Source organism: Solea solea, chromosome 11 (assembly GCF_958295425.1).
Source record: "Solea solea chromosome 11, fSolSol10.1, whole genome shotgun sequence".
Classification (NCBI taxonomy): domain Eukaryota; kingdom Metazoa; phylum Chordata; class Actinopteri; order Pleuronectiformes; family Soleidae; genus Solea; species Solea solea.
In genome coordinates this window covers 21782239-21800906 of record NC_081144.1, presented here as the reverse complement: position 1 = coordinate 21800906, position 18668 = coordinate 21782239, and the positions used below count along the sequence as shown (strand labels likewise).

General features: G+C 38.5%; 1 protein-coding gene across 1 annotated transcript; it reads left to right on the top strand.

Moving 5' to 3' along the window:
- Positions 1–10518: 10518 nt before the first annotated feature.
- LOC131468326 (rhodopsin) lies at positions 10519–11923 on the top strand. Its single transcript, XM_058642421.1, has one exon. It carries the CDS (start codon positions 10519–10521, stop codon positions 11578–11580), a length of 1062 nt encoding a protein of 353 aa, XP_058498404.1. The 3' UTR covers positions 11581–11923.
- The last annotated feature ends 6745 nt before the right edge of the window (positions 11924–18668 follow it).

Below are 18668 nucleotides of genomic sequence, written 5' to 3'. Positions count from 1 at the left end.
GAACCTATTGCAAAGCCTCCGTCTGTGTAAATGTATTCTGACGCAACATGCAGCTGCCCTTTTGATCTCATTACAACACAGTCTCTTTGTCTTGTTTTAATTGGTGTTGTATTTTTGTGTCTTTTCCCTTTGCTTCATGTTGTGTACTTACTTATGTAAATTCATATCTTCTGTCATTTATATTCTGTTTGTATTTGTGGTTGTCATGTTTAATTCAATTCAGGAAAATGTTAATTGCAAAGAAACCTCTTCTAGCCCCACGCTAATAATAACTTGAAGTAGACGGCATGCTATCGTTCCATTTTGTGTGAAAATGGAGTCAAATGACGTGTCAAACACCTTTGTGTAAACATGCACAGAACCTGAAGACGAAAACCTGTTTAGACAAAACGACCAACATCGCGATCCTCATTATCTCTGACTTAGGCTTTAGGTTTTGTTGAGCCAGCTCGTACAAAGAAAGCCTGGATGTGGTGAACATGCTTCATCGTACAACCCTCTGTTTTTATACGAGGGGGCTACTGGATAATGGATGTCCCACCATTTTCTTCGGAATTATTATTTTTACTGCGACAGCTTTTGGGATAAAAGCCTTACATTAAAAAACAGAGTAAAGGCTGCCTCGTGCTAGAGGATAATTGTCCAGATTTCTATCCCGATCTGGTCCATCCAACAATCGTGGGTCCCTTACGATTTTAGGCTGATTTGAACAGATTATCTGGCCAAATTATCCTGTAGTGATTTCAAATTGAAATTATTAAACACGTTTGATATTTACGACTGAACAGTGTGCGTGTGTGTGTGAGCACAACCCTGCAATAACCAATGGGAGCGAGTTGAGCGAGAAACAGATGTTGCGTACCTTTGTTTAGAAGCGTAACTTGGCCAAGTTGATTCCGTCTTCTCAGCCATGACTTCATCCAGAGTTATTTGCTTCATGATACACTCCACACAGAGAGGCCCTCAGTTGAAGTGAGACTCAAACCATTGGCCCTCTTCCTGTGAGACAAGAATTTCGAGCCGCTGTGACACCATGTGACCTGTCAATCCCTATATGTCATTGAAGTTGCAGAGAAATACAAAACCAAGGGATTTTATTTTGTCTTAATATCTGAAGTAATCAAAATTAGTCAGAGCTTAAAGTGGTTGTTTTCAAATGTCACATTCTCTGATAGTCAAAGACACAAGAACAAGCGTTCCATAACAACACCTAAAAAATAGATGAATGAATTTTGTGACTTCCTCTTGGCTGGTAGACCATTATTAAAATACCTTTAAAGATCCACTAGCAGCTGGATAGAATTTGACAGATGATATGAGACTTCCTGTGAGCATTGATGCATGCCAGTTGGCTCGGTTGCATTTCACAGTTGGAGGTTTGGCTTTTTTTTGGGATAGAATTTGGTCTATTTAGTAGCTCTGGACCAGTATTAGCCCAGATGGGTTGACTGGCACATCTTTCATGACTTCACTGGCATGAGTGTGGTTATCAGATGTGCTGGGTTCTGGTTTTGCTGCATTTGGTGTCATGGGCACCAAACGCGACAGGGAAAAAAAACATTTGTACTTGTACAAGCTTGACAGAAAAAACTAACAATGGGATCAAGGCTGACCCACATGTTTATCCTTACTAGCTGCTAACTAAGCTTTAGTTAACAGCCCCAGAATCTGTGTCTGTTTAGCATGAGAATGATGAGAGATGATAAGAGTGTGGAGACGGCTGATGAATGTGTGGCTTTGAAGCGCTTGTTGTGTGATCATGTGCAGATGAGAGCGTAGGAGGTGTTTGTGCGTGCGTGTGCATGTGCGTGTGAGTTTTTGTTGATAAGGGTGCGCACACAGTGGGAGATTTAACGACCAGCAACTGGGGCTCCTTTTTTCTAAATCCTAAAACATCAGGCTTAGCCCCGGTGGTTTAGTCCTGCATCCTTTGCATATTCACTGAATGTGTGTGTGTCACACTGAGCTCGCCACACACTCCACAGAATTTCTGCACTCAGCACATACACCGAGAAGATTCATCACCTTAGCAACCGTTCGATTGAAAGATGATGAATCACGCCAAAGAGTGCTAATTTCTTTGCAGTTGTCAAACATGAACAATGGGCAGTACGAGGGAGTCACAGCGACATCACAACAGGCAAAATGTTGTTTGTGTCAACTTAAAACACGACCATAAAGAGACGGAGAGGAAGAGATAAAACCAAGGTTAATCACTGGGTCGTTAAAGATGGAAATACTGACCAGAAGCAAACACTCAGCTCTGCATCAGCTTTATTTCTCACGATACAAATGGCTACTTTCTTCGACGATGCTAATTACATGCAGATTTCAGATGCTGTGCCCAACCAGCTGCACTAAAGGATCCAAATATAGGTCCAAGCACATGCCTGACAGATCACTCAGAGAAATGCTAGTGATTTCAGGTGAGAGTGGATGAGGGTGTGTTGATGCAGTAAGATCTGATACCCTGCCGTGCACCTCTGACCTCATCTTCTCTGCACATTTAAGCTGACTGAATGTGCTCTGATATTTCTTTTTTTCCCCTCCCCCTTACAATTGGCAGTCTTTTGTTGACTTGAGGCTCTGAGAGATCCTTCTCACACACGGTGTGGTCCATTAATCTGAGGCTGTAAATGGGAAATAGACCTCATCCCATGCTATATTTGAAATAATGAACACATTTTACCCCTAATACAGCAACAACAAGCAAATGATGCTTCAGTGACTGCTGTAGAGTCAGTACAGACTGAGGTTAAGAGCTCCCACTGCTGGTAAAGATGTGGAGAGCATAATGCAGCCTCTGGAACTGGTAGCTTTGTTTGATTTACAGTCATATTTTTCAAACAAGTGATTGTAGTCCTGTGGATAAATGATATACACACATATACATATATATATATCTATATATATATATATATAGATATATAGATATCTATATACTGTATATATACACACACACACACATATACATATATATATACATACATATTTCAATGTGTATGTGATATAAAACATACACTATATAAATTAATATATTAGTATACAGTATATACTTTTGACTTTTTTACACATCTGTATTTGAAGCATGAATCACAACAAATTATACAATGCTTTAACAGTACAAAAAAAACTGAATATAACAGAGTATAACAACTTAATGAAATCCAACAAAAAGAAAACCTTCATTAAAAACAAATTAAAATCAACCACAGAGGTAAAATTGACACCAATTATGTAAAACTGTAAGAAACCAGGCACTATTAAAAATCGGATTGAAAAAATCGGAATAAGCTAGCTATCCAATAAAAGTATGTTTTTAAGCGTGATCCTGATCCAGCTACTTAATTTCCTCAAGCAGGTCATTCCAGCGCCTCGGACCCGGAAAGCAAAAGCTTCATCTCCTTTAGTTTTCAACCTGACAAGAATATGAACTTGCAAATAAAGAATTAAAATGTTTAGTACATTCTGGAGTTAGTCCATGGAGGGCATTAAAAACTATAAAAGATCTTACAGTCATTTCTAAAACAAACTGGGAGCCAGTGTAGAGGCTGAAATGGCATTTAATCAAACGTTTTCAGGGAAAAGATTCCAGGGGTTTGGGATCTCACCGAAACTCACATGATTTAACGTGACTTCAGAATATAAACACACGACAGACTGATGACAGACTGTCGGCGTCATCAGTTAATAGCCATTGTGTATGTTTTGTGCTGAGAAACACAAAAAACTGTGGATGAAGTCATGGCTGAGAAGACGGAAACAACTTGGCTTGTACAAGTTACCGTTTTAAACAAAGCATGCAACATCTGTTTCCTGGTGAATTCACTCACATTGATTATTACGGGGTTCTGCTCACGCTCCAATTCCTGTTCAGTCATAAATATCAAACATGTTTGATGGTAACAATTTGAAATCAGGAAGACTGATGGTTTCTTTTAAAAGGTTTGATGTAACCAACAAATAAAGAGAAATGGTATTTTTTCAGTCATGTTACAAGGAGTTCTTTTTCTGATTCAACTGGGGGTAACAAGAGGGTGACATAAAAAACATGTATGTTCATTACACGTATAAAGTTTTTTTCTCTGAGCTTAAAATTTTAAAATCTGTTGAAAGTGCAATCTCAGATACTGACCTATTGAATAAAGTTAATGACCTCATTACACTAAATCATTGAGAACCCTCAGATCTTCAGGTAGCAGTCTTATATTTAATTATACCCAAAGTTTGTTATTATGGTCCTTGTCTTTGGAACAGCCTCCCTGAGGACCTGAGGGCAGCAGCTTTAACTCGCTTCTTTACTTCCATTGCTGTTTTTATTACATAGTACCAGCCATTTGTCGGCTGAAATAGTTGTAAGGTGCAGGCAGGCTGGTGGGTTGCTGTCTTTGATTATACCTTTATCTTGTGAAGCACTTTGAGTTCCATTGCCTTGTACGAAGAGTGCTACATAAATAAAGTTTGATTGATTCCGACTGATTCAATCAACCTATCAAATGCAGGGTGGCGCCTCCCTCTTGTTGTGGGAAACATTTGAGTCAGCCGCAAATTCAGCACTGGTAATGGGCTTCCCACATTGTCCCACATAGAAATGATCCTTACTTTGTTGGGATCTGGTAACCCTTAACACTGCTCTTTAGGTTTTCTGTGGCAAAATAGTCTTATTTTCCAGTTTACGTCAGTTCCGTGATGACTTCCGTCATGCCACAGACCCTCAGTCTGAGAGTGGCAGGTTTTCTCATAATTTCCTGACACCAGCTGATGTTATTTTTGCTTTAATGGTCTGATGATATATAATCTTCAGTGTGGTACAGTACGCATGTGGGAGCTGGTGCTGTGGAATGTGCCATGTCCTGGTCACAGTGTTCCCTTCTCTCTACCGGTCACTCAGCAAGAGAGTTCCTGTGGGCAGAGTGAGAGAGCATCACACTCTGCCCACTTACTTGTCCTTCTAAAAACAACAGTCATCTTCATATGAAAGAGATCAGGCAGTGACTTGATGACTTAAGTTTTATTTGTCTAGGACTCAGTGTCAGATCTGTGGTTGTTAATCGGTAAATACATTTAGTTTTACATTAATTTTTCTGATTAAAATATGACTGACGTTTGTCAAATGGAACCTTTTCTAGAGTGTGTCCATCTCAAGGCTGAAACAAAACAGCTACATGTTTCTCCTTGGAAAGAAATTCATAAATTATTCATTAGTATAAGACCAAATCTCAGTGTATTATTCATTGGAAAGGTTCTAATCTGTGGCATTTATAAACTCAAGGTGGACTTGTTTTTAGACTCCACAATAAGGTGCACTTTTAGTTTAGTGGACTCTGAATGCTAAGTCACAATGAACCATTGAGCAGAACCTTGGTGTACTGATAGACTCAGATCAGACCTTCAGCACTCACATCAAATAATAACCATAACAGCCATTTTTAGCTTAAAAACATATCCTGAGTGAAGAGGTTTTTGTCCCAAACGGAGCAGGAGAAGCTCGTCCATGCTTCCATCGGTAGACTCGACTATAGTAAGGTCTTTTGACAAGCTGCAGCTGTTTAATGCTCTTCTTGGGGAGTTTTGAGCAGAACAAAAGATCAGAGAACATTACTCCAGTCACTAAATCATCAGTAAATCAGAAAATGTTAATATGAAGCATTCCATATTAAAATTATATAAACCTTACAGATCTTCTGAACAAGCCATCAGTGAAATTGAAATCAGTGTCAAATGTGAATAATTTTAAATCCAGATTTAAACATATACTTGATCTGATTCAACTTAAATCTTGAATCTTTTGCTTCATGGTACTTAAAAAAATCAAGGTAAATTGCTGTTTTCTATCAGTCAATGCTCTATTTTAGTCGAGCTTCTTGTTTTCATTCCTGCTTTCTATTTTTCTGAATAGGTTTTGTTGTGTGTAAAGCACATTGAGTTGCCCCTGTGCATGAAATGTGTTATACAAATGAAGCTGTCTTGTCTTGCCTTTATATTTACTGATTAACCCAACTACAACCAACACGGATACACATAAGTGACCTTTTTCCTCAAACTACATGAATCACCTGATTACAAGTTTGATATGAGATTTGTGCAAAGATCAAATTCAAATAATTTAAGTGATAAATCAGAACCAAAATCAGAATTACTGTGCGCATATAAAAGGAATTCCACTTCAGTTTGCCATTACGTTGCACAACCGTTGTACACGGGGGTAAATATGAGTAGTAGCAGAATATACATGTATGTTAAATATGCAGTTTAAATGTAGTGAAAAGAACAAAGCTGTAGGAGTGTGCATCAGGTGCAGTATTTCGTTCATTTGTCTGTATTAAAAAGAATGTACAATTTCATGACGCTGTAAACAGGAGCCTGTGATGAATTTAAAATAGTGGAAGGTTGGGCACAGTGTGAGAAACAAAAATATGTTAAAGAGGAAACTTTTCTGGGCCACATGGTTGGTGTAGTGGTTAGGTGTATTCACTTAGGCTTCCAGAAGAGGGCAGCAAGACACCTACAGATCAGCCAATGGAGGGACAGCAGCTCAGCAGCAGATCTGTCCTCTGTAAATCCTTTACAGCATGTGGATGAATAACAGCTACAGACTGTAGCTCATTACAGTTAAATGGTTTCAGTTTAAATTACAAACTAGTGAGACACTTTTTGTTAAACACCAGTTTACCTACGTAATATAATTATTTACACTTACCAGAATTAGAATCAATTAAAAGTACTTTCTCATCATTGATATCCATGTAGGCATATTGTAATGATCTTCTATTTTAGATTATTTATTTTGTCACCGTTTGTGTTTTTAGCTTTAAGAATGCTTGTTTTTCTGACATACTGGCATTACAAGGAGGCCGATACAAATACTGTAACACTGACATGTTGCCAGAGTTCCTACACTTTCAATTTACTCAAATGTACTCATTAATAGTAGGGATGCACGATATATCGGCATTAATATTGGTATCGGCCAATGTTCGTCATTTTTTAACATATCGGCATCGGTGCAATGAGTAAAACTGCGCCGATTTTAACAACCGATGTTTATACCCGTCTAATTGCTGTTTGTGTATGTGTGTCGGGAAGGGGACAGCGTCAGTGATGCAAGCGCAGCACAAGGTGTGTGTGTGTGTGTGTGTGTGTGTGTGGAGGAGAGAGAGAATGTCAGCGGTGTGGGCGATTTTTCAGGGTGTCAATAGAAGATACGCGAAAAGCATTATGCAACACTTGCAAAGTCGAGGTAATGCGAGGAGGGTTCCGCGTCAAGTCATTCAATACCACAAATTTGATCATGTCATTTGAAAAACCGCCACCCAGAAGTACACAAACAACGGCAGGAAGCTAACGCTAGTAACATTAGGCAGCAGACAAAAAGAGAGCAGCGCAGCTGGGACTCGACCAAAGGAAAACAGTGGCCAGGGCAATAACGATCAAGGTAATGGAAATGATTGCTCTTGACGACCAGCCGAGGGTTCCGACGGTTGATAGCGCATATTGAACCCCGCAACAACCTGCCAAGTCGGCGCTACTTTTCCGATGTTTTGCAATTGAATAAATATCTGGTTGCCATGAATACTGGCAAGTTTGATAAAGTATTTTAACATGTTTTTTTTAATTATGGCAGCTCTTAGTAGAGCTTGTCAGGTATTGTTTCTCATATCTGTTGTGTAGTTTTATTGTGAAGGGAAGTGGCGCGGTTGTTGTTGCCGGGAGGAAGGGTTGTTGACTTTATTTACGTACCCAGTATAGACGCCCTTATCTCGGTTACAGTAACTTTGGCAGGGTATTATTTTTATTTATGTTCATGTTTGTAATTTATGATCCAAACTTTCTCACAGGAGTTTAGTGAGTTGAGGGAGTTAAACTGTACTTTAATTTAGTTACACACTTGCTACAAGTGGTAAAGGTTTCTAAAAACCTTTACTTGTAGTTGGTTACTTGTGTCTTATGTGACCTTGTTATTTGGAGGTAAAACATGTTTTGAAAATAAAGAAAGACATTCAAAAATTCAGCTTGCATGATTTTCATTCTGTACAAACTTTTATCATCTCAGAAACTTTTTTTAAAAAACATATATCGATATCGGTAAATATCGGTTATCGGCCATAGCAGCAATATTAATATCGGATATCGGTATCGGTGGAAATAGTCATATCGGTGCATCCCTAATTAATAGTGCAATTTTTCACCAAGATCCTAAGAACGGAAAAGAAAGAAACGCACATCTGAGCGCAGACACCTCCTTCAGAGTGAGAGTTGACCCTCTGTGACATTAAATCCATTACAGGAGTGTGAGAGTAACACATTCATAAGCCCCAAATCTCTTTAACACAACACCCATTAGGAAAGTGCTGAGCTCTTTACCAGCAGCTAAGATGAGCCAGCATCACCACGGCCTCTGCTCTACATTCAACATAGGAATTGAAAATTCACCTTTTATCATTGAATAGCATATCAAAATATTTATTAAGTAATTTTTAAATACATATTTTGGCCTGGACATGAATGTATGTCATTTATTAATGTATTAATCTGGGACTTTAATCAAAAAAGTGGGTATAATATCCATCTCTAAAATAATGAATTAAAAATGTGTAGTTACACATGCAAAATTAGATAAAGTGTGTGGGGTTTTAAGTTGATAAATTAATTTAACAGTGCCCTGTTGTACTGGGGCTTTGAAGGTCAATGTCAAGGAGCTGGAGAAAAACATTAAACAACGCAGACAGATTTGAAAGAAATCAATACAATTATGAAACATACAATCCATGGCAAACTGTTAAAAAAAGACTGTAAAATAAATAAAGTTTGATGTTTAAGAAGAATAAGAGTGTTGTGAAAGGAGGAAACTTAAATAATAAAACTTAAAGTTAAAAGATGTGGAAATGAGAAAGTAGTAAGTAATTCAATATTAATAAATTAATTTACATTCACTGGCCACTTTATTAGGTGCAGGGGACAGCTAATGACAAAAGTGTGGTCTTTGCTTTGAGTCACTGTCAATATCATTTCAAACCAATACTCTGGCATCAACAAGGCATTTTTCCCAGAGAACTGCTGCTCAGTAGATATATTCTCTTTTTTGGACAGTTGTACAATTGTCTGTGAAAATCCCAGTAGATAAGTAGTAATCTTATATTAGGCTATTATTACTCACTTTTCTTCCTCATTCTGATACTCAATCTGGAAATATCAAGGAATTGAGGGAGCTTCGAAAAACTAGAAAGGGGCACATTTTTCCCTCCAATTAAATGAACTGTATTAACAATGAATAAATATAAAAAAAAGACACTTCAAAGTTATATTCACAGTAGATAGAGTACACAGAAAAGAACCTTAATGTGTGTTTCTGAATGAGATTCTGACAGCGTAGTGTCATCTGGGGACTGTACCGTCACTCCACTTTCATTTGAGTTTTCCAACCACAAAAAATTTCAGCATGCAACAAAGCAATTGGTTCAGTATAGTGTGGTGCAATAATCACTAAATGTGTTGTTCTAAATACCTTTATAGGCATTTAAAGCAAAATTACAACCATGTCCCCTCATAGCACCAGGAACAAACAGCATGTGTCTAAACAAGTGGCCAGTAACAAAAGTAGTTCTGACAACTGTCTTAGTAAGTGTTTGAATTCACACGCACATTTGTGCAGCACTAGTTTCTATTACACATCATTCATGCACTCTAAGGTTGAAGTTATGGAACCTTTGCACAGCAGCCATTTTGAGAAAAATGTAAAATTGGCTGCTGTGCAAAAAACCAATTTCAGTGTTCAGTGTCTTGCCGAATGACACTTTGGTATGCAGGCTAGATGAGCTGAAAACTGAACTGTTCACCTTGACCCATCATCTTTAAGTATGAAAGTTCCACAATCAAACTGGCCTTCAGTCCAATTCTGTGGGACAGCCAGATGACGAGTTTCTAAGTTTATCAGACACTGTACCCATTGTTTTTCTCAGAACAGTGTTTGGATCAAATAATAAATAAGGAAATAATAAAAATGAAAAAACCTGGAACTATCTCTTTAAAGGCAGTGCTGACACTGAGGACACAGAAAGGTGTTGTATAGGATGACTTGCTTGACCTACTGAGACATAGCCACCCCAACAGGCGACCTGTCACACAGGTAAAACTAATTAATTCTAAAACGCATTTTAAAGATAGAAATTCATGCTGATGACCCATGTTTGCTTTTGATTAAGCCTGGAGAACCTGCAGGAAACCTTTTAAACAGTTTTCTAATAAGCAGTCATTGTGATAAAGTAGGCAAGCAGGTGCAACCTTAATATCTTGATGAGTGGTCAGTTATGTTTGCATAGGTGGCTGGATTAGATATTAACTGTGGCCTAAATCACTTTGTGCTGACGGATTTGGAAAGCGATAATCCAAGGTGTGCCTTTTTAAAAGCCCGACTGTGGCCAACTGGGTCCATTTGTAGCAAGGCCCCTCTCCTCCATCTCTCTTGAACAGCCAGAAGAAACATCACAGAAGGGCTGATCGCCACCGCAAGCCGCAAATATGAACGGCACAGAGGGACCATATTTCTATATCCCTATGCTCAACACTACCGGCATTGTCCGGAGTCCTTATGAATATCCTCAGTACTACCTTGTCAACCCGGCAGCTTACGCTGCCCTGTGCGCCTACATGTTCCTGCTCATCCTCCTCGGCTTCCCCATCAACTTCCTCACTCTCTACGTTACCATCGAACACAAGAAGCTGCGAACCCCGCTAAACTACATCCTACTCAACCTGGCTGTGGCTAATCTCTTCATGGTGTTTGGAGGATTCACCACAACGATGTACACCTCTATGCATGGCTACTTCGTTCTTGGTCGTCTTGGCTGCAACCTGGAAGGATTCTTTGCTACCCTCGGAGGTGAAATTGGCCTCTGGTCGTTGGTCGTTCTGGCTGTTGAAAGGTGGATGGTTGTCTGCAAGCCCATTAGCAACTTCCGCTTTACGGAGAATCATGCCATCATGGGTTTGGGCTTCACCTGGTTTGCAGCTAGTGCTTGTGCCGTTCCCCCTCTTGTGGGCTGGTCCCGTTACATCCCTGAGGGCATGCAGTGCTCATGCGGAGTTGACTACTACACCCGTGCAGAAGGTTTCAACAATGAATCCTTTGTTGTCTACATGTTCGTCTGCCACTTCCTCATCCCACTGATTGTCGTGTTCTTCTGCTATGGCCGACTGCTCTGCGCTGTCAAGGAGGCTGCTGCTGCCCAGCAGGAGTCTGAGACCACCCAAAGGGCTGAGAGGGAAGTCACCCGTATGGTTGTTATCATGGTTATCGCTTTCCTGATATGTTGGTGCCCCTATGCAGGTGTGGCCTGGTACATCTTCTCAAATCAGGGTTCTGAATTCGGCCCACTTTTCATGACCATCCCCGCCTTCTTTGCCAAGAGTTCCTCCATCTACAACCCTCTGATCTACATCTTCATGAACAAGCAATTCCGCCACTGCATGATCACCACCTTGTGCTGTGGAAAGAATCCTTTCGAGGAAGAGGAAGGATCCACTACTACCTCCAAAACCGAAGCCTCCTCTGCCTCCTCCAGCTCTGTGTCACCAGCATAATAGGGCCATCTACCAAAGGCTCCATGATCCACTATCCAAGAAGAAGACTTCTGCTCCTCTCGGGAAACGACTGAAGGCTAATGTCCACAGAAATAACTTCTTTTTTGTATTTCTACAAACAAAGTTGTTTAAACCTAAAGACAGTTACAGGAAAGGTCAGCCCATTACAGAGTTGTTCCTGTATGTACAGAATATCCAACTTAACAGTCTATGATTTTTTTCCTATGAGTTAAAGGGGAAAAATGTTATCTTTTACAGTTGGATCCTATATGATATTGGCTTATTTTTGAAAGTAGAGGCATGTAATCAAGGCAACGTAAAATAAAACGCACTTTGCAAATGGCATCCTGTTCATGTTTTTCTTGCAATTTGGTTGGCAGGTCCACATGACTGTAGTTTATTTAATCAAATGATGTGAATGAAGTGAATGACCTACTCAATTTATATTATGGAGAAACTTCTGCCTTTTTGTTATTAGATAGTTACAGAGAGAGTGGTACAAAAGGTTCCCATCTTCTTTCATAGTGGTATTTGGATTTATACACTAATCTCCTTTCAATCACAGGTCACCTTGGACTTAGTTTGTCCTAACTGTGAGATTATGACCCATATGATTAGTCAGGGCTGAATAATACTTGGCACATCATCTAACTTTATCTCATGCTGAAGAATTATCACATTAACTGAAGGTTAACATGCACAAAGACTTATTGGATAAAACAAATCCTCATCTGCAAGGTTAGAGAACTACTCACCTGCAGTCATGGGTTAGAGTAAAGACTTACATAAATAAGTCATGATAAACACAACAACAATACTATTATTAATAATAAAACTAAATTTGTAGAACAGAGAAATGGATCAAAATATTCTTGCAACCATTCATTCTCATATTCACACCTATGGTCAATTTAGAGGGCCCAATTAACCTTTTCATGTTTTTGTACCTATATATACACACACACACACACACACATATATATATATATATATACAGTATATATATATTATATATATATATATACACACATACATACATATATATATATATATATACACACACATACATACATACATATATGTATATACACACACACACATATATACATATATGCATATAATATAATATCGTTGAGTCCTTGTTTTGCTGATGCATTACATTACATGTCATTTAGCAGATGCTTGCATCCAAAGTGACTTACAACAGATGCTAAGGCTGGATGGCTGTGACATGATTGATCCTTTTCACTTTTTGTGCCACACTAACAAATATTATCTCAAGATCCCTCCCGTAATGACCTTCATGCGTAGCTATGGCAACCAACACAGGAAAGGATCTTTTGTGGAATACAGATATGCTCTTTGAGCAGTTTGAACTCCAGCTCCAGCTGAGGACTGAGGAAAAAAATAATCACTCGCTGCTTTAATGTTGCACCTTAAATCTTTTTCTTGCTGTGGTTGCACGATCAGGCCTTACAAAGATTATTGACTAATGTATTCTATTAATATTTGAAATATGGCAATCTTAGGAGAGCATGAATATCAGGCATAGAGTGTACTGTTTTTGTTAAATAAACCACTTCATAAGAAGAGTCCAACATAAACACAAGATCTGATGTTGTGTTCATACAAGAGATGCATCAAGGAAACATTGCAATCTCAGGTGTGTCTCAGTGAGGCTGTAGACCAGGAGTCTCCAAACTTTTTCTCTTCAAGAGCTACTTTGACAAAATGAAATTGGCCAAGAGCATACTTGTGTTCTTTAAAGTTTATTCTAAGACCTTATTTCAACTCAAACAAATATATATATACATATATTTCATGTATAATTCTAGAGCAACTAACGATTATTCATTAATCGATTAGACACTTGGTCCATAAAATATCATCAAACCTTAAAAAATGTTAATCGGTCTTTGTCATGTCTTGTTTTGTCCACAAACCAAAATGATTAACTTTAAATTATTTTGATAATTGTTTTATCTTAATTCAATCAACGTGAACCATTCCCACTGACAATGTTTCATATACAGATATAAAATAAATTTTTAAACAGCCCACACACACAAAATGATGTACATGAATTATTTTTAAATGTTCTTAACTTATACCACCGCATAGTGCACACAAATTATTAATTAAATCACATGATAATGATTCATCAAATTACTGTCTCTCAATAACTCAAATGCACACAACTACATGTGTTTTAACTCACAAAACCAACTCGTTTAGCTTTGTAGCATTAGCTAACATATAGCAACAGCACACGTTGTATTGCTAACACATAGCACTAGTTCGATTAGCACAGACAATTATCCACACAGAAATACACAATTAACCACATTCTCAAATTCAACACAGTCTCATATACGCCCGATTGGTTTTAAAAAATTTCTCAGAAGCATAAAGTCAAATAATAATGATATATTCATGAAATGAGTGAGTAATTAGCCGTGGTTGGCAGCGCTTAGCATGCTATGCTCACCGGAGTTTTCCTCGACAAAAACACGATAAAACTGCGGTGTCGGGCAAAACCAAAAACCTTCTCACAGGTGCGCTAGCTTTCAGCATCGATAACTCAAAAATAAAGTTAAAAAACCTGCTTATTGACATTAACTTGCTCTCTATCTCGGCCGTACTGTGTCTACTCTCGTCGGTGTCGGTGAAGAAAGAAAAAAACTGCCGAGCCGGGAAAAAAACAAAGGAACTATGACCGTGAGCAGTGCTTGTGTGTGAGTAATGTGTGCCCTGCTGGTGAAAACAAGGAACTACAACAAAATACAAACTCATGAAGTCATATTAATACCCCGAGTGTGAGAGAGCGAGTGTGAGTGTGCCACAGGAATTCCCCCCAGCAGTCAACTATAAGCTTTATCAAAAAGGAAGGTTTTAAGTCTAACTTGAGTGTCCGCCTCCTGAACTATCATTGGGAGCTGGTTCCACAGGTCCACTCTTATCAAATCTTATTTAAATATTTATCTGACAGTCTTGAAACAAACTCGTGAAACAAAACTATTTCCTGTTTGTCGTGAAAATTGTATGTTTTTTGGCGTCTTACTTGTATGAGCAGCTGTCGTGGTCATTGTTGCTGACCGTCTCACAACACCACTCACTCGAGATGACAACTGTTTTGATTGACAACTAATTGTCAAATAATTGTTTAGTGTTAGTAGGGGACAGGACACGTGAGTTTTTACTGGATACAAATGTAAGCAGGTTATTGAAACCTTTGATGAGCTGTAGACTAATTGCAGCTTTGCATTAACTTTTTATAGAGCTTAGAATTTGAAACAAACCACCCTTGATCCAAAAAATTATATTTAAAAAAAGGCAACTTTTCTGTTAATGTTAATATCACAAAATTAATCTGTCTCTTGTCAACTAGACGTGGGCCATATGTTACCAGTATGTGCCTTATAACAATTGATACATTGCTAATAAAGGGACACTGCACATAATTATGAGTTATTATAGTTGTACATGTGTACGGACAATATGTGTTCTACAAATATGATTAATTACCTTTGCAAAGTAGAGAATAAAGGCAGTACAGCTGGCAGCTGCCACTTTAATATGTATCAAGAATTTCCTGTTGTGAATAAAACAGCCCTGAGCTGCCTATTAAAATTCTCTCTCTCACACACACACACACGATCAAAAGAAAAAAGCTGACAAAGGCAAAAACCTCTCCTGAGGCATTACTGTAAAGATATATGAGGAGATAGGAAACCTTTTGAATTTGTATGGAAAACTTTATTTGATAATAAAAATAGCATTCACAGACTTCTTTTGATAGCTACATATACATTGTAATCCATCTCAAGGAAAAGAAGCTGGATAAGTCCACATCTACTTGTACTTAGACTAATGTTATGTATAGCTTCATGAGTCAAATAAAGCTATGAACAATGTAGTATTTATACTGTATATGCATAGTTTTATAAAAAAAAACAAAAAAAACAAAACAAAACAAAAAAGATTGGCCCATATACATGTACTGCTTTTTATCAACACAGAGACAGCTTTATGTCCGGAGCACATTGCAAGAAATAATGCTTGAAGAACACAGACTGCATACAAGTGCTTTATAATACAAAGGCAGGCTAACCATCCAGAGAGATCCAAAGACAAGTCTTTCTTCTTCTTTTTTCTTTTTTTTTTTAAATGTCTTTACATACCTGATCCAGAGTCAATCAACACATTTCCCATAAATCATCAGGTCCATTTCAGAGATATAAACACAATATCACATTCCTCACTGCTGAGGTTCTTCATAAATTTCTCTTTTGTACAAGAAAAAGGCAACATTTTATTTTATTTACGGGTTCCTAATAGTTAATTTATCTCCTGTTGATGGACAACAGATTCATTTCTTAAATGTATTTCTCTTTTTTTTCTAAGTCTTTTTTTTGTTAAATACAGTACCATGGCAACAACAGTGATCAAACAATGCATTTGTTGTGGTTTATCCAATATATTTTAGTTCATTTTAATGAAACATAAAACAGAGAATACACACAAAACACATTATAAAGCAGCAGTTAGACTCCAGTGGGATGACGGCATGGCTCAGCATGGCAGATTGGTCGCCTCCTGTACCAGGACTCTCCATATGTTAGACCAACACAAAGAAATACATCAATTCTGTGTCAGAACCCAGGAGGTGGTCGGTGCACAAATCATCAACATGAGAACAGGGTTAACAGTTACCGTGGGATTACAGTGCATTTTCCTTTTTCCATTTATTCTCACTCAGACTTATCAGATAACGTGGTTAAACTACAGTTCAATTTACACATGCAGCTTGCACAGGGGTAATTTACACATTTGTTTGACTTTAAAGCCTCTGCACACCCACAAAGTGGTTTTCATTTAGTTACTCAAGCTTATTTAGACCTGTTCTGGTTTGGAATTGAACTATTGTGGGCACTCGTGATGTCGCAAAAGTCGAAAGTACCAACAAGAGTGATGGCACAACACTTCAACAAGTCATCCCACCCAAACAGGTGCTACAAAAAGAATCCAGTTTGTAACATTTAGGACGATTTATTGGGAGAAATTTAATATACTACCCCATCATGTAAGTACAAGTTAGGTCCGTCACCTTTTCCAAAGATAAAGTTCGATCTGTACTTCATTCGAATATATCCAAATGAGCCGCCATCGTCGCTTGCCTATTACACCACAAACGTCACCATTGTCATTACTTTATTGACAATTTTAATAATTGTTACTTTATTAACAGTGCTGCTGGTATTCATAATATACAGCACTCATCAGAGTAGTGTGGAATAAACACTAACACTCCCTTAACGGGAAATCACTGACAACAGCAGGAAGCTCCGACAGCTTTTGACTCAACTTGAATTATCTTACATTGTTACTATGTTTAAACATCTGACTCATAGTCAAGACCCAACTACATTTCTGATATCATTTGCCAAAAACACAAATCTGTCAACCTGATTTCCATCGAGTGTGGCGCTCTTTTTATTTATAGTATGACAGAATCCTGGCACACGCAGACTTTTATGAACCATTTTACAGAGAGTGTCAAGTTAGATTATATGCGGTTATTCAGTGGACACCATGTCTCTCCACCAAAGCCTGGGGTTGCTTGCTATTTGCAGAGAGAGGAGTACTGTAGGCTTGCAACTCCAACATGCTGTCGCTGCTGCTGACAAACCTGATGTGTGCCCTCTGCTGGATTCTAAGGCGTACTACTTAACTAGGTGCTTATGAGATGGCTGCATACCTGTTCAGCAGGTACCTACAGTTCATATGTGAACTTAACTGTGAATCCCACGTTTGAAATCATGTAAAATTTCGAAGAATAACTGACAGCCCCAGTATAAATCTATAATCTCATTTTTTTTGTGTCACTGTCTTAGGCCTAGTCCACACAAAGATTTCCTCCCCCAGTTTTAAAAAAATAACCTTTTCCCTCAACAAGTTCCTCAAAAACATCGTTGCACATGTGTAAACACAAAAACCCAACGTTAGGTCCTGTCAAAAGCAAGCCGAGTCAACAGGCGGTGATATAACTTTAACTGTAAAGCCTTGTTGGCCAATCAGAAGAGAGAAGAGTAGGTAAACAACAATGGTGCACTGCAGGAAAAGGAGAATTGTTTGTTTGGACTGATAGTTTGAAAGCTAGAAAGTCTATTAAGCGATGCAAACACTAGCAGAGGTCTGGCCATTTCAGATGCCATTTCATAACTTGCCTCATGTAAACAAATGTGGTGACATCGCATACTGACAGAAGAGACACTGTAACATTACAACTGGAGTAAATGGAGATTATCAAAACCTTTTCAGGGACTGTTTGTAACACGCCGACAGCTACATTTTCAAAAATATCCACCAATGTATGGACTAGGCCTCAGAATAAGACTTTTATATGTACTTGGGTCTTGTTTTACAAAAGATGCCGTCTTACACTGATATGTTTCTATAGCAGCCAGAACAGACAAATCAGCCAGTGTGTGCTTTTCCTGTTTTAAAGCAGAAACTTATCACGGAAAGAAGGAAGAACGGCTCCACCTAAATAAACCGATGAAGACAAAGGAAACGACAGAAGAGTTGAGAGTTATGAAAAGAGTGTTTACATCCTTTCTGGTATGTGAAGGCCACCGTAGTTCCCTGATGTGCTTGGGAAAGGGAGGGGAGAGCGGAGGAGTCCTCCGCTTGTTGCTATCTACAGTCTCACCATTAGATGTCACTAATTCTAACAGACTGGACCTTTTAACAAGTGGAGCTGTGCTGTCAAACCCAAATTTGTCCACACCTTCACCCCAGTCCTAAGAAAAGGCCTAAGGTGAAAATACCTGTGCTGGTGGACTATAGGTGTGAAGAGGCTTTAAATCTTTTTTCTTTTCTTTTTCCGATTTTTGAAAAAATTACATTATGGCAGCTTCAAGCTGGTGTCGTGGCATAATGCAGACTCAATTCAGACTCAAGTACTTCATTTAGATGAGCAAAAAACTCATTTCCCCACAACTGAGACTCTACCAGAACAGTACTGTGTGTAGCTGAATGCCAGTCAAGTCCCTCTACCTCCTACATCAGTACACACTGAATAAAGA